Below are 15,952 nucleotides of genomic sequence, written 5' to 3' on the forward strand. Positions count from 1 at the left end.
CCCACCCCCACCCCCACCCCCCTCCAAGAAGCCTGTTTTGTAATTATCTGCTCCTGCGGTGTGTTTGTCTTCTTTTTGCAGCCTCCAGAGGTAGCATCTAAACCTCCAAGCACTGCTGTCATCGGTCCAAAAGCCACTTCTCAGAATCAGTTCAGTGAACATGACAAGACACTGTACAGGTGGGTACACTTGGTGGTGTGTCTGTGGCAGGAACCGACCAGGACTGTCACTTAGTCAGCGAGCAGGCCTCTGCCTGGTAGTGGAGGAGACAGGGAATGGGAGAGGACCGTGTCTGCCCTGGAGCGAGAACTACCAGCCTTCTAAGGAAATAACACAGCTGGTCCTCGAAAGGAACCCCAGGTCTTGTTTACACCTCTGTAACAGAGCTTTGTTCCAGCTGCAGGAAACAAATATTGTGGACAGATGTTTTTCTAGTAAATGATTCAAAAAAAAATTGTGCAGCTCTAGCATTTGTGTTAAGTTTTTTAGTTTTAAAAATGCTTTCAAATATGCAAACTTAGTTTTCAGCGATAAGGAAACAGACTCAAATTGGCTAAAATTAATCATTTAGTGAGCATACATCATGGGCTTGCCTGTGCTGAGTACTTCAGCCCGACACAGGAAGACAGCTATTTACCTACATTCAAGAGGCTCTGAGGCTGAGTGGGGTCAAGTTCGTAGGCCTTGGCAAAGCCGGGAGACAAAGCCGGCCAGTTGTGCTCTTAACCGTGGCCTCATCCTACTGCTTGGAAGTGACACTGGATTTGAAGTGACACAGTCTTCTGCCTGACAAATGTGCTTTATTTGCTTGCATTTGTGCTCATAATAAAGAGGAACTAACATATACATTTTCCTTTTTTTTAATGATGTCCAGTGTTTTTCATGAAAACGTAAAATACTGGTGTCTCCTTTAGCCAGTGTCATTAGCAGATGAGCTGAATTACATAAAGTAAACTTACAAGAACTGAAGCTTAGCCCTCCACCCCTTTTTTTAGTGTGAAAACTATTTAAGTTTATGCATTTTTGATGCAAGTTTCTAAAATTTACTAAGCAGAGCATACATAATGGTGTATTAAATTGCCTAATAACTTACTTTCTTCCCCATCTGCTTCCTGTGCCCTCTAGAACTTTGGACAGTATAGAGCTATTTCCTTATATGAGGATCATTTATTGATCTTGGATTAAAGTTCTTAAAAACCCTTTAAAAAGTTGTTAAATTTTGTTAGTTATTGTTGCTGACATTGCTGTATGTGTGTCCTTCAAGAAGTTCTTCACTGTCTTGATTAAATTTCCTTTTCTTTTTGTAATTAACTGCTCCTAACTTACTGTGAGGCCTCTAACCAGATAATAATCAGGCTTATTATTATTAGATTGCGTTCAATGACTCATGGGCCTTTTGAGTAAAGCATGTGAAGAGGTGGGATTTAGAATGTCCGTCTGACTGTTGGGCTGCTTTGCCAGTCCCTGGGGAGCCACAGCAGTCAGTGGAAGGTCAGGTTAAATAATTTATATACCCAGTGTCTGTAAAATGCACATTAAAAAGTTGTTCCATTTGCCATTCGTTGTCAGGATCCCAGAGCCTCAGAAACCCCAGCCGAAGCCCCCTGAAGACATTGTTCGCTCAAATCACTATGACCCCGAGGAAGATGAGGAGTATTATCGAAAACAGCTCTCCTACTTTGATCGAAGAAGTTTCGAGAGCAAGCCTTCTGCACACATTCCTGCTGGCCACCTCGCAGAGCCTGCCAAGCCGGTCCATGCTCAGAACCAAGCCAGTTTTTCTAGTTATTCTTCCAAGTAAGTGCCTTCATTCAAGACTCGCCTTTTGAAAGTAAGGTGACACATGCAGGTTCAGTCGCATAAGGTGGAGTTAATTACAGGCAGTGCATCACATTTTGAAGGAAATAGCCAAGTACTCAGCATGCTCTCTAGGCTCTAGCAGGTCAGCACTTACGCACTTTCTAGCTCTAGGGTGTGTGTTTTGTTCTTAAACTCTGACATCAGACTGTAAAGTTTTGTCTTGGGAAAGATGTTAAAATCCAAGGTAAGAGAGTGAAGACCCTGGTTGTAGGTAAATTGGAAGTCGTTTCCATGCAGCACAATCCATGCTGGTTCTTTTCCTTCTTTTCTGCTTTGGTTTTTTAGATATAAAAACAGGGATGTCGTGAGGGCTACACAGCCTGAGGGAAGATAATGGAGGGGCTGGTTTTTCCAAGGCAGGAGAGAGCTTGTCTGTTTTTATTACTGGAGCAAGGGGCAACTTCAGAGCTTTCTGGTCTGATTTGATACCTGAGGAAACCAGCAGGCAGTGAGGTGACGTGACGGGTGGAGCTTCTTGACTCCCAGTCGCCTTTTCCCTGTTCTGTCTTGCTCCCTTCTGTTTACTTGTCTCTTCGGTTTTCTTGCTTATGGGTTCTTTCGGGGTATATACCCACATGTGCCTGTGTGGGTTCCTATCTCCTGCTGGTTCTGCCTCTCTGGCTGAACCCCAAGTGATAGAAAATGTGGTACTGAGAGCGGGTATAAACCACACAGGCACAGGCGGGTTCATACTTCCACAGAACAAGCTCACAGGGACGGAAAGCAGGTGTGGGTTTATTACAAGGAACGTGCTTACACAGTTGTGGGAGCTGGCTGAGCATGTCTTAAGTTCCTGGGGCAGGAAGAGAAGATTCAGAGCTGCTTGGAAGTCTCTGAGCACAGAGAAGGCCAAGTTCTCTTTCAAGATCCCATCCAGATAACCTTCCTTTTGATGAACTGATGACTCAACTGATTAGAGGCATTACCACCGAAAATCCCCTTCACGGCAGCACCTTCCTTAGTGTTTGAATAACTGTGACAGTCGTCAGCCTGGCCCAGTTGACACATCACAAAGCCATCACAAACCACTTTCTTTCTAATACATCATTTGAAGTGAAGATTTAAAACCTTTTTCCACTGTCACCCATTTAAACCTTTGTCCACAGAAGAAAGCAGTTTATAAGGAATACCAATGCAGGTTTTGAGTGTCTTACATGCAGACAGTGTTTATATACAGTGTTGTGAACTTCCCTAACACAACACTATAGAGAGGTGCCCAGTGCATGTAGAGAGTGTCCAGACCCCGGCAAGCAGGACACTGCATCGTAGGTGCTCACACCTGGTAAGGGAGAAGGGCGGACCTTTCGTAATCGTTTTTACTTGTCATTAAACACATTCATTCCTGTCAGAGGAGGGTCCAGGTCTGTAGGTTAAGGAGAGAGATTTTATTTATCCTTTTACTTACTTAGTAAATAGAATGCAGCCTTAAAAGAATACATTGAGGTCTAAAAAAGTAAGTAAAAAGTTTTGCCAGGGGCTCAGATAGCAAGCATGGAACTTTTGGTTTCATGTTCCTTTGATTTTCCAGAAAGACTTAATGTTTTTTTGTGATGTGTGATTTTCAGACAGGGCCTAGAACACTGCCTTAGCTTTGGGACTGGTGGTGGGCAGGGTCTCTTGCCAGAAAGGGATGCCTGCTTCCGCTTGCAGATCCCTCCTTACCCCTCGGGATCGGAGCTGCTGCTGTGTTGTCAGTCTTCTGTGCTTTCCCTTGAATTTCTTTTGCCTCGCCCTGTACTTTTAATAGAGCACTTCGTTGTCACTTACTTTGAAACTGCTGGCTATCTGTAGTACTGCTTCTTGATTCCGATCATTGCTTTGCTCCCCACCAGCACCTGCAGCAGAAGTGGGCAGAGGTGGAAGAGGACACGCCGCTACTGACAGACAGCCTCAGTTAGAGTGTGTGCAGGGAGAGGGGTGGGCAAGTGGGCGGGCCCTCACTGAGCCACCAATCTCCCTAGCTTGGTCAGTAATTGCCCTAGCTAAATGAGAGTCAGTAATGTTTTATTTTGTAGATGGAATTATTTTGAAATACTGGATGCGTATATTTTGGTTGCTATTTTAAAACGACATTTTATTTCTATTTGCTGCACATTTCATAGTTAGATTGACCATTTTCTTTCGTTTTTCTATTGCGCTTGCTTTGCCATCACCTAGATTTCTTGGCTCTTACACTAGCTATGACTACTTGAAAAGGAGCATCAAGTGGTAAGACTGGCATTGATGTGAGGCTGTTTCATGAGGTGTCTCTCTCTGTGTCATTGGCATTATGTGCACTTCGGGATTTTTACATCATCTGCCAATGCTTACTCTAAATGCTGGCAAGCAGATAACAGCCTAGTTTTAAATCTAATGATCAAACTAGAATTCTTTAACAAACGTCTTCTGTGGAAAGTACGTTCCGCATGTCTGCGTCACTGTTTGTGCACATAAAGCCAGTGCTGCTTTGGCTCTCCGCAAAGGTTTAGATGGCAGTGTTGCAATTATGGGTCTATTTTACAGGTTTCCTTGATGTGACGTTTATGCGCTGCATACTAAAAATTGGCAATCTGAATAAACAAACATAATGGCACAATCTGACTTAAATGAGCCTTGTAAAATTAAGCATTATCTGCTTCTCTAGCAATTGGTAAACAAAAAGTGGATATGGGAAATCAAGGGCGAATTTTAAATTTAAAAGATGTCAGTTTTTGTGTGTTGCTGGAACCCAGGCACATTGATTCATTTACATGTTGTCTGTGGCTGCTTTGGGGCAGAGTTTGAATAGTTGTGACCAAGACTATATGGCCCAAAAAGCCCAAAACATTTACTATCCAGCCCTTGCCTAAAAAATTTCGCTGACCCGTGTCTGTGGCATCACTTTTTGGGGGTGCTGTGAGTGTGCCAGAATCCAAGGCTTTCTACCCTAGATATGAAGTCGGAAGTGACTTTAAGGAAGATGTGGGCCAATAAATATTTTTCAAAATATTTGCAAGACTTTCTTAAGTAGTAGACAATACAATTAAATATTGCAAGTATACCCAAAATTTCATCTGCCTTTCGGTTGCCATCTTCTGGGTGTTTCACTGATTTTCTTCAAGTACCTGTACTGTCTGTACATTTCTTGTGCTGGTGAATGTAGCTATCCATAACTCATAAGAATAAATTGGGAAATTTCTCGATTTAGAAAAAAACCAACTTAGGGATACTTAGAGGAGTGAGAACTTGTTGTAAATGTGAGTCCATTTTCAGGTGTTGACGTTTTCTTCATTTTTTTGCAGGGGCAAGTCCACTGACTCTGATGCGGCGGATAGAACATTTGGCGACAAACGCTATGACCCAGTCCAGGCCACGCCCCCACCACCTCCACTGCCCTCGCAGTATACCCAACCTTCTCAGGCTGTGTCCAGCTCCTCCCTCGGCCTCCACACACATGCTAAGGGAGCACACGGTGAAGGTAGGACACTCAGAAGGTGGCATCACCGCTATACTAGTGTAATCCTCATACAACTCAGGACTCGTCGTTTCTGTGCAGAAGGACTTTCCATGTGAGAAATAATCCACTGAGCTCTTTAAGCTAGAGACGGTGAAAACTGAGGATTTTCTTAAAAGTGCGTCTCCTGTTTTTATGACTATGACCATTGTATTGGACAGACATTTTAGCTAAATAGGTGTTAATGTTTTATTGACGTAACTCAGTTTCTGGAAGTAGTATTTATGTACCAGTTCTTCTGAATCTAATATTTGAATGGAGGTTTGTAAAAATCATCGTTCTGTTCCATGCTCACCTGAACATAGGGAAGATGCAGGTTCACATGACGCATCACCCTCAGCGCCTCCTCTGCGTTAGGTTCTGTGCAGCCTCCACTGGTGGATAACACAGCCCCAGTGTGCTCATCTTCATAGCTGTGTGCCCTGCATTTTCGCCCGTGTGCACGCTGTCCTCCTCATCTCTGAGCAGGAACTGTTTTCCTTTGACCCATGCTGACCCCTCTTCCTGGGCCATTGGCCCAGCTCCTCTGCCTCCTACCTGTTTTACTCCTCTTCCATCCTTCTCTCCCTTCCCATGGAATCCTGCCTTCTGCCCCGCGGGTCACCCACTCCGTCAATAAAAGCACCTTTCTTCAGACTGCTTTCACATCTTTCTGCCTTTTATCAAACTCCTTGGGAGGGAGAATGCTGCCTCCACCTCCCAGCACCCCTTTTGTTTGGCCCTTCCAAAACAGTAGAATAATAAGCTGTGTCTTTTCTCCTAAGAACGTGTCTTCTTTCTCCTTGTCCTGGTGACATTTGCCACTGCAAACAGGACTTCTCTATCCAGGCTGTCTCAAGCAGACAGGTTGTAGTTGTAGATTGACACACTTCATGTTAGCATTTTCTTTATACACTGTGACATCTGCATAGAAAGGAAGTTTTCATTCTGACTTTCCAGTTCTGTGTCTCTTCTTTCTTTCCCTTGCCTTTTTGCTCTGGCCGGGACCTCAAGTAAGATGTCGAGCAGAAGTGGTGAAAACAGACACCTTTTGCTGCTTCCCTACCTCAGGGAGAAAGAATTTAATGTTTCACCTGACAACGTTAACTGCAGGTTTTTTCTGAATTTTTTTGTAGCTGCCTTTGATCGTGTTTAGGACATTCCTTTCTATTCCTAATTTGCCAAAATAATTTTATCAAATGTTTTTCTGCATGTATTAAAATGCTTTTATGATTTTTCTGCCTGTTTAATGCAGTAAATTATATTCCTATGTTCACAAGGAATTTGGCTTTATAATTTTCTTTCCTTGTAATGTCCTTGTCCGGTTTTGGTATAGATCAGGGTTGTGCTAGTTTCATAAGAGAGCTAGGACATGTTCCCTCTTTCTCTTTTCTGAAAACGTGTGTATCACATTCATAGTGTTTTCTCCTTAGTTATTTCATAGAATCCAATTGGGACTGTTGTACGCCACTACCACAGTATGTGGAAATTCCTGTTCCATGTTTTTGCCAGCACTTGGCATTGCCAAACTTAAGTGTTGCTAATGTAATGGGGTGAAATGGTGTTTCGTGTTTTTTGTTTCTTTGGGGTTTGCATTTTCCTAATTAATAGTGAGGTTTGCCTATCTTGCTGTGTGGTTCCTGGGCATTCTAGTTTTCTCTTCCATTTTTACCTGTGAAGTCTTTGCCCATCATCCTGTTAGGTTGATGTATAGGTGCTCTTCATAGATTTTGGATCCTAATTCTTTATCAGTTATATGTGTGTTAATAGCTTCTCCCAAACTGTGGCTTTTCTTCTGACTTGAATTACAGTGAGTTTTGTAGTAGAGATTTTTTTTCTTTTAACACAGCCGAATGTGTCATTTTGTTCTAATTTGCTATGGACGTTGCAGAAGGGATACTCAGACACCCGTCTCTGGAGGCCTTGGCCCTTAGCACCATGCCCCTGTCTCGCAGGCAGCAGGGTACACTTACTAATAGCACCACACGTGTCCAAGCACCCCCCCCCCCGGCCCCTCACACAGCCACACACAGCCACCTGAGTTCAAGAGCCGCCCTCTGACTGGCGAGCCCAAACTAGGCCTTGACTTCGGCACCACGACAGCTAAGATGGGAGTGAGCTCAGAGGGGCTGTGAAAACTTCTTTCAGGAAGTTTTTAAAAGCCTTGTGTACGTTTATTTTTCAGGTAATTCAGTGTCACTGGATTTTCAGAATTCTTTAGTGTCCAAACCAGAGCCACCTCCATCTCAACATAAGCCAGCGATTTTCAGGCCACCGAACCGAGAAGACCCTGCTCAGTGCACTTTCTACTCCCAGAAAAGCTTCCCAGATAAAGGTCCAGTGAATGGGACCGAGCAGACTCCGAAAACGGTCACTCCCACCTACAATCGCTTCACCCCAAAACCATACACAAGCTCTGCTCGGCCATTTGAACGCAAGTTTGAAAGTCCTAAATTCAGTCATAACCTTCTGCCAAGTGAGACCACACACAAACCTGACTTGTCTTCAAAGATCCCCACTTCTCCAAAAAGTCTCCTGAAAGCCCACGCCTTGGCCCAAACCCCCGAGGCAGACAGCGGCATCGATGCCTTCTCCATCCATGCAGATAAGCCCAAGTATCAGATAAACAATGTCAGCACGCTCTCCAAAGCTGTGCCCGTGAGGTAAGATTTTTTGCCTTTTCCTTGGGCTTGTGGTTTGTCTGACATGAACTTGAGGTAGTTTATATGATCTGGGACTTGAAATGATAGTTTTAACCCAAACGTTAACCTGAATAGTGTCGCCCAAAATGCTGTTGCCATTACGTAGACGGTCCTGCAAGAGGCACAGGTAATGCCAGTAAAGTGCTGAGGCTGACAGGCACGGAGGCCAGCAGGCACTATCGTTACCCATCTTACTGAGAGCTGAGGCTGAGTGACACCGCAGTTTGCCCAAGGTCACACAGCTAGGGTGAGGGGCTCTGGATTCAGCCCCTGGTCATCTGACCTCAGCCCCTGCTCTTAACCAACCCTGGCTTCCCATAACCTCTGACCTTCCATTGACGGGGTCCCTCTGGAGAGTATCTCAGAAATAGGAGCACCTGTGTGCGTTGTTTATGGTTTGTTTAGCAATGACATTCAAACACATTGAAGATGTAATAGCCTCCAAGTGGTTGTTAAAAAACAGCAGCTCCTTTTAAAGTCTGTGAGGGAGCTGTCTGAGCAAATGGGACAGAGCGAGCCCACCTGCGCCGCGCTCCAGGTGCTCCTCTCTCTCTCGTCATTCGGCAGGGACTCACCAGACCCACTGCGGCCACACCACATGTAAGCTCCCCTCAGGCCCCCAAGCCCACTTATGTTCGCAAGCCACCCGCTGGAGTGCACGCACTACCAGGCAGAACCAAGGACCTCCCAGGTGTCCGTCTCCCTCCCTCTCTGATGCCCCATCATGCAGGAATGAAGCAGCCCTACCCTTCACAGACTTGTATTTGGTCGGTCCATCTCTTGGCTCACCATTGGGTCCCGGTTCAAAATTTTACTTCTAGAAGTCTTGATGCCACCGTATTTTAAGCAGTCGTTGGTCCCCTCCGCGTGTGGTAGTCTTTGTGTGCTAAGTTAATGTGCTGCCGTTTTTTCACGGGTGTTTGGGGTGTTCCCATATCAGAGTCTGTATTATCTCACAGAACTGTAGAGGCCTTGCCTTTGACAGCAGGGGTGTTTGGGACTCAGGGAATGGAAAGGAAAGACCATACGTGTCACACTTAAAATCCTAGGGAGGTGTAGGACCTACCTAGTACGTTTAGTCAGGCCTGAGAGGCTATCTGTTATGAAATGCAGCATTGTCTCACATATCGCTAAGGAGAACAGATAGCACTCCCAATTAAAGCGTGACTTGCTATCAATTTTAAAATACCAATTATATGGATGTTAAAGTGTACTTCTTAATACCAATGAACGATAGTAGTTGGGGGAATAAGGTATCAAGCTTTGTACGTTCTGGTTACAAAAATCAGTAACAAAAGCAGCTTGATTAGTTACCTTCAAAAATGGAATTAATTTCTCCAGAAAGAGTATGCTTAGTGACTCTTGTGAGTCGAGTCTGTCACTGAAAGCTTACCTTGCTAAAGTAAGGCACTTCTTGATTGCACGGAGAAAGGAAATAAGATGAAAGCACTGATGCCAGTAGTACTGGAAGCACCTGTGTGGCTCTGGGCACTTACCAGCCATTTCTGCCATCTCAGCCCTTCAGCTGTGGAAGAAGATGACGATGAAGACGGTCACACTGTGGTGGCCACAGCCCGAGGCGTGTTTAACAGCAACGGAGGGGTGTTGAGTTCCATAGAGACGGGCGTTAGTATAATTATCCCACAGGGAGCCATTCCTGAGGGGACCGAGCAGGAAATCTACTTCAAGGTCTGCCGGGACAACAGCATCCTCCCGCCCTTAGACAAGGAGAAAGGTAACCATGTCTGTCTTTCTGTCTGTCTGCTTAGTGGTAAGCGTTGCCCTGTGAGCTCTTACAGTACTCAGGCGAGAGGATTGTCTGGTCCCCTTCTCTGCCTCCACGCGGGCCAGCCACAGCCCGTTCCTCTGGTTGGGGGCCTGTCCCATGAGCACTGGGGTGCGGTGTCCAGCTGGGCACACCAGCATGCGCATGTGCAGTGGGCGTCCCACACACAGAACGGCGAGGCGTCAGGTGAGCACTCCAGATGGTCCACACGGCGCAGGCGTCATCTGGGGCGCCCCACCTGTCTGCCCAGCGGTCTCAGATGACCACACCCCTCTATCTGTGACTCACTCACCCCTGCCATCTCTAGAGGTGGGTTAGGTAGCACCCGTCAGTCAGGCTTTACTCTGTGGCTGTCTTCTGATGGGAACGTCAGCCTCGTGGGGCACCCACCGCCCCAGACCTGGCACTGAACACCCAGCAGGATGAGTGACACACCCTGTCAGGTGTTACAGACAGTCTCTGAGCTCCTCAAGGCTTCCAGGGCGCATTGTCTCCCCCTCCCTGAGCCCATCAGACACTACGGCAATGAGCTGTGTTAGACTCCTTTTAGAACCTTCCAGCTGCATGTCACATCCCCGAATACGTCGCTTCAGCTCATTTTCTTATATGTTGTGAGAATACTAACATATGTTGCTTAAAGCAAGTGTATAACAAATACAGCATTAGAAACGCAAGCTACACGTAGCCTTTTTACAAAGTACATTTAAATATACCTTCCACCAAATGGGCCCTGTAACCGACTGCCGTTGTCCCAGCTACATGTGTCTGGCTGGCCCTTGGAAAGCGGCCGTTTTCGGCTGAAATGGGCTGGAAGTGTAAAATACACAGTGACTGCAACTGATTACATGTTGACCTAGTTTGAGGATATATTGGACTACATAAATATTAAGATTGATTTCATCTGTTTATTTTTAATGTGGCTACTAGGAAAAACTGCGTAAGTGGCTTCCGTTGTTTTGCTAGTGCTGCTGTAGAGAACTGGCCCCATCTGGTGTTGAAAATATCATGGGGGGGGCAGAGAACTGTGGCCAGAAGGAGGCCCCCCTCTAACCTCTCCTCCTACCCTCCACTCCCCGGCTCCAGGTGAGACACTGCTGAGCCCCCTCGTGATGTGTGGGCCCCATGGCCTCAAGTTCCTGAAGCCCGTGGAGCTGCGCCTGCCACACTGTGCGTCCATGACTCCTGACGGTTGGTCTTTTGCTCTAAAATCATCCGACTCCTCGTCGGGTATGCTGTCTTCACTCTGTCCTTTGGGGCTTTGGGGACTGTCATTGATCCCGGGGCTGATGGTCGGCACACCGCTGCCTCCTGCTGTGGCCTTGTAGATGTCACCAGTGTTGGGGAGTTTCTTTGTAGGGCACATGTTGTGAAGAGCAGGGAGAGGTGGAGACGCTTCTGGCTTTTAAACATTGAAGATTTGGCCCAAGGTTGACTGTTCCTTGGTGTTCGATCAAATTATTCGTTCTGTCAAAATTTTTAAGAGGCAGTGGGAGAACTGATACTGTCCTACGTGTATAGGCATTTTCACCTCCTTACTGAAATGATTTGATTCCTCTATGGAATTATTTCTAGTTTTGGTTACTATTGTTAAGTTTTCGATCTACAGAGGACATGTACCAGAGAAACTTGAAAGACGAAGACCTTCCACTGTGATCGTACTTGGCCATGGTTTTTCAATGTAAAATTCTAAATCACTTCTATTGTACGCACTATTTTTAAATGACTCTTTGCTCTTAAGATCATCATTTCAAAGCTTCCGATGCATTTTCACATTTCTCACTTCCTTGGGTGACTAAGTCAGTTATCAGTTGGAACTTTGTATATTTTAAGATCACTTTAGTTGAACCTGATACAGAACCAAAAATTCATAGTCCTGTTTCTGAAGTTTTGGGAGGTCAGGTAAGCATTGGGCAGTTTTAGCTTGGTACAGTAGGAAGTAGCTCCATAGTGTAAAGAGCATGGGAGCATACGTAATACTACACAAGATAAAAATAATATATATGTATTTCCTGATATTCACAAGTACCCCGTTTTCTGGGGAAAAGTTACTAAATTAATTTTAACACACTAGATATTAAAGCTGTTGCCTCATGGATGCCACTGAGAAACATTTTATTAGCCTAGTTTGAATTAACATTAATCAAGCAGAATTTAAAACATATACACCCCTTCCCCCAATTCCCCATCACTGTTCCCATCCCCCCAATTCCCCAATAAAAATCTTAAAAAAAAAAACAAAAAAAAACATATACAGTAATGCCTTGGTTTGCGAGCATAATTCGTTCCAGAAACAAACTACTCATATTGCAAGACATCGCTCATTTACCATGTTATGTGTATTAGAAATGTTTGCTCATCTTGCGGAACACTCGCAAACCACGTTACTCACAATCCAAGGTTTTACTGTTATCTATCTGAAAGTCAGGTTGTAGCATGAGCTCTGATTGTCCTCTGAACCAAACTAGAGTGAAGGTCCTTGAAATAACTGTCTATTGTAGTTACTTGTTATAAGTGGTATTTTCCAGGTATTGTATGAAACAAATGATTTCTCTATGTGTTATTCCAACGTTTTATGCCACAGAACTTAAGTTGTTGTGTTAGATTAAAACACCTTTTTCCTGTGTTAAATTTGACTGTATTCACCCAGAAGAGAAATGTATCTCTGTGTAATGCTATCTGACTGTCGAATGCTTTGCTGCCATCAATTTCTGTTCAGAGAATCGGGTAGATTTTGATAACTACTGACTTCATCCCAACAAAAATTAGTGCATTAGAAATACACTTGAGCCTAAAGATGAGATTGTTTAATTTACTTCCAAGGAGTTGTTATGACTGTATCTCATTGCCTAAAGAATTTGTTGTGTATGATATTGCATACGCCCATATGTGACGTGGAATCACTCACTCTGACTTAAAAAGTGCCGAGCCCTTCAGGGTTCAGCTATCGCTTAGGTGATGGCAGCCTACTGGTGACATTTGGGCCGGGTCATTCTTTGTTGTAGGGGCCATCCTGTGCATTGCGGGATGTTTAGCAGCCTCCCTGGCCTCTGCCCAGAACGTGCCAGTTGTGACAAGCAGTCACCCTATGGCTGGTTGAGAACTGTTCCTGTGAGGGAAGCAGAAGTCAGCCCCTTTGAATGTCACTTGAGCCTTGGCTTCCATGGAGACATTCAGCCGTCCCAGCCTCCGCACATTCAGTGTCCATGACCAGGGCCTCTGAATTCGAGCTGCAACTCTCAGCCGCATAGGCCCCGCATCACATGCACAGTCAGCCTCCTGTGACACAGCCCCATGGGCAAGTCTGCTGCCAGGGTGGACGAGCAGCCCCGGTGCAGCATCACTGCTTTCCTTTCCTTTTGTAAAGGGAAGGGGCGTTCTCAGGACTGGATGCCGCACCACTCAGGGTTCTGTTGGTCTGTAGCTGAGTGTGAGAAATGTGTTGTCACGCTCAGCCCCAGTGGGTGATCACATAGTTATTGTCCAAACTTTGGAAAGTGAAAGAAGGACGCTGATAACCAATTACATGGGTTCATGGGCATGGACAAGCTGGAGCCATCCCAGGCATGTGGTCCTCTGACTTGTGCTCATTTTTTAACAAGCATGAATGTAAAAAGTACAATGAAAGGGAAATTTGGAACAGTTTCCAGTCATCAGATCCCAGTGGCTCTTCATTGAAATCCAGCACTTAGAGTCCTTTTTAAGTAAGTGGGTATAGGATATTGCACTAGTCCTGTGAGTTTCAGGGATGCAGTGTAGTGAGTCGATGTTTTTCTACCTTACAGTGTGATCAGCCCACTAGTTCTGGTACTCATCTAGCACTTAGGGTTTTGCTACACATATAATATGCTGAAGAAATAGAAGACAATTATATCTGAACGTATTATGCATGTTTGCCTTGTGATTGCAAAGCATTACGACTAGCAGTTGAACCAACTACCAATGACATGAACTTCTTTTTCTCTCATAGGTGACCCTAAAACCTGGCAAAACAAGTGTCTTCCCGGAGATCCAAATTACCTTGTGGGAGCAAACTGTGTTTCTGTCCTGATTGACCACTTTTAATTTTGATAATATAGGAACTTGATTAAATAATGTGAACCTGGGTTAAACTTACTAAATCTCAATGGCACCACTCTAGCAAGTGTTACACTTTTCTTAGAGTTGATACTGCATTTGTTAGGATGAAGCGTTTTGTTTGAACTGTTGAAGGTTAGTTAGTGAGCACACACCTGAACCGCACTCAGAAAACGTGCTGCCAGCTGCGTGCTTGGGTAGGACGACTGGTGGCATTGGCTAGAGGTTCAAAGACGTTCTGTTTCATCATGATTATTGTACTTTTTTACAGTCACTGCTTAATTTCACACATTGATTTCCGTTAAAATACCAGCCAGTAAAGGGGGTGCGTTTGAGTGATAGTGTTTCTAAAGTGCACTGTTTCAGGCTTTGTTGTGGCCCTGGCCTGTTCACACACATTTATTTTATTCTGCATGAGGTAACGTGCACACATTTTAAAATGCACCTGGACTATTTAACCAATGTAGTGGATTTAACAGAAGTGTACAGCAAGAGGGGACTTATAGCTCTGGGGGGGGATTAAGTGAAGACAATTACTGATTGTATATGAAAACACATTTTTCTTAGGGAAGGACACCAAAGCATGTGCGACTGGTTCCGTGGCCTCTGAGTCTCTAAATTCACCACATCACCACAGACATACTAACCAGCAGGAATGCCTTACCCTCGTGTTTTTAATTCTTAGCTCATTCTCTCTGTGTATTACTGAGCTTTTATGGCTTTTGTGCGCATCTGATACTGAATCATGAAGAAGACGGAGTAAATTGTGGATTTGGCGGTTTCAAAAATGTATCATCACCCAGAAGAAAATAATGGTGTTATTTGGGGATTTTTTTTTTTAATTTTTTTTTTCTTTTGGCAAGAGGCAGTGATGGTTTTGTTTTTTTTGGCTCTGCATTTAAACATTTTGATGTTTTAAGGATGCTTGTACATAATGCGTGCATACCACTTTTGTTCTCGGTTTGTAAATTAACTTTTATAAACTACCTTTTTTATACATAAACAAAACCAAGTTTCTTACGGCTACCTTTGTATCCTCTCCTGTACCTCTTGAGCCTTGAACTCTGACCTCTGCAGCAATAAAGCAGCATTTCTATGACACACACAAGGTCATTTTTTTAAGAAAAAGAATGCACAGAGTTGTTACATTTTTAAGTGCTGCATTTAAAAAATACAGTTATTCAGAATTCTCTAGTTTGATTAAATTCTTGCAAAATATCCCTACTGTAATTTGTGATACAATGCTGTGCCCTGAAGTGTATTTTTTTACTAATAGACAATTTATTATGGCACATCAGCACGATTTCTGCTTGGATAACACACCACTACATTCTGTTAATCATTAGGTGTGACTGGATTTCTTTTGCGGTTATTAAAAAATCTCAAATTTCTAAATCTGCAGAATAAAAGTTTTTAAAGTAAAGTGCCGGCTTGGTCTGTTTGCCCACTGTTTTCTAGTTTCATGCAACTTTGTAACCCTGTTTTTAAATCGAGCACACTCATGCTTATCACCCAGTCCCCTGCTGCCATGTCTGGCTTTGGGGGCTCCTTCAGTGTGTCCCGTGGCCAGGGTTCCTGTGGGATGAGCACTGAGCCAGTGCAGGAGCGGGCGGACTGTACGATGTCCGGCTGTCTCCCCACTGAATCTCTGAACATGCGAGTACTGATGTGTGTGTTTGGGTTCCTTAGAACCCTTTCATACATAGCTTTGTAGCCTGCCTTTGCCCCAAAACATAACATGGGCTTCTCATGTCGCTGCATTTGGGGGAAGAAAATGACTTTTAATGGTTACAAATATTCCATCGCTTGCCATATTTATGTAACCACTACCCCTGTTGACAGTTGTTGCTATAAAGTGAACATCTGTGTAGATGAGCCTATTGTATTTGTTTCATCTGTTCTATTAAGGTATAATCTACACACAGTAAACACATCCATTCTCATGGCTAGCTCTCTAAAGTCTGACAAGCACATACAGCCTTACAACCATTACCACCATTGCTATGGAGAGCAGTTCATCATCCCCCCAAAATTCCATGTGCCCCTTCATACTCAGCCCCTCCTCCAGGCCACAGCAGG

General features: G+C 44.4%; 1 protein-coding gene across 1 annotated transcript in view; it reads left to right on the forward strand.

Moving 5' to 3' along the window:
* Positions 1–15,296, forward strand: part of TJP1 (tight junction protein 1) — a 56,642-nt gene extending 41,346 nt beyond the window's left edge. Inside the window, exons 17-23 of the mRNA XM_019637858.1 lie at positions 82–179; positions 1,570–1,797; positions 5,121–5,296; positions 7,497–7,974; positions 9,531–9,748; positions 10,883–11,026; positions 13,767–15,296. Of these exons, the coding sequence (XP_019493403.1) occupies positions 82–179; positions 1,570–1,797; positions 5,121–5,296; positions 7,497–7,974; positions 9,531–9,748; positions 10,883–11,026; positions 13,767–13,861 (1,437 nt within the window). The 3' untranslated portion in view covers positions 13,862–15,296. The remainder of the gene's footprint in view (positions 1–81; positions 180–1,569; positions 1,798–5,120; positions 5,297–7,496; positions 7,975–9,530; positions 9,749–10,882; positions 11,027–13,766) is intronic.
* Positions 15,297–15,952: the final 656 nt, after the last annotated feature.

Source organism: Hipposideros armiger, unplaced genomic scaffold (genome assembly GCF_001890085.2).
Source record: "Hipposideros armiger isolate ML-2016 unplaced genomic scaffold, ASM189008v1 scaffold_35, whole genome shotgun sequence".
Taxonomy (NCBI): Eukaryota; Metazoa; Chordata; class Mammalia; order Chiroptera; family Hipposideridae; genus Hipposideros; species Hipposideros armiger.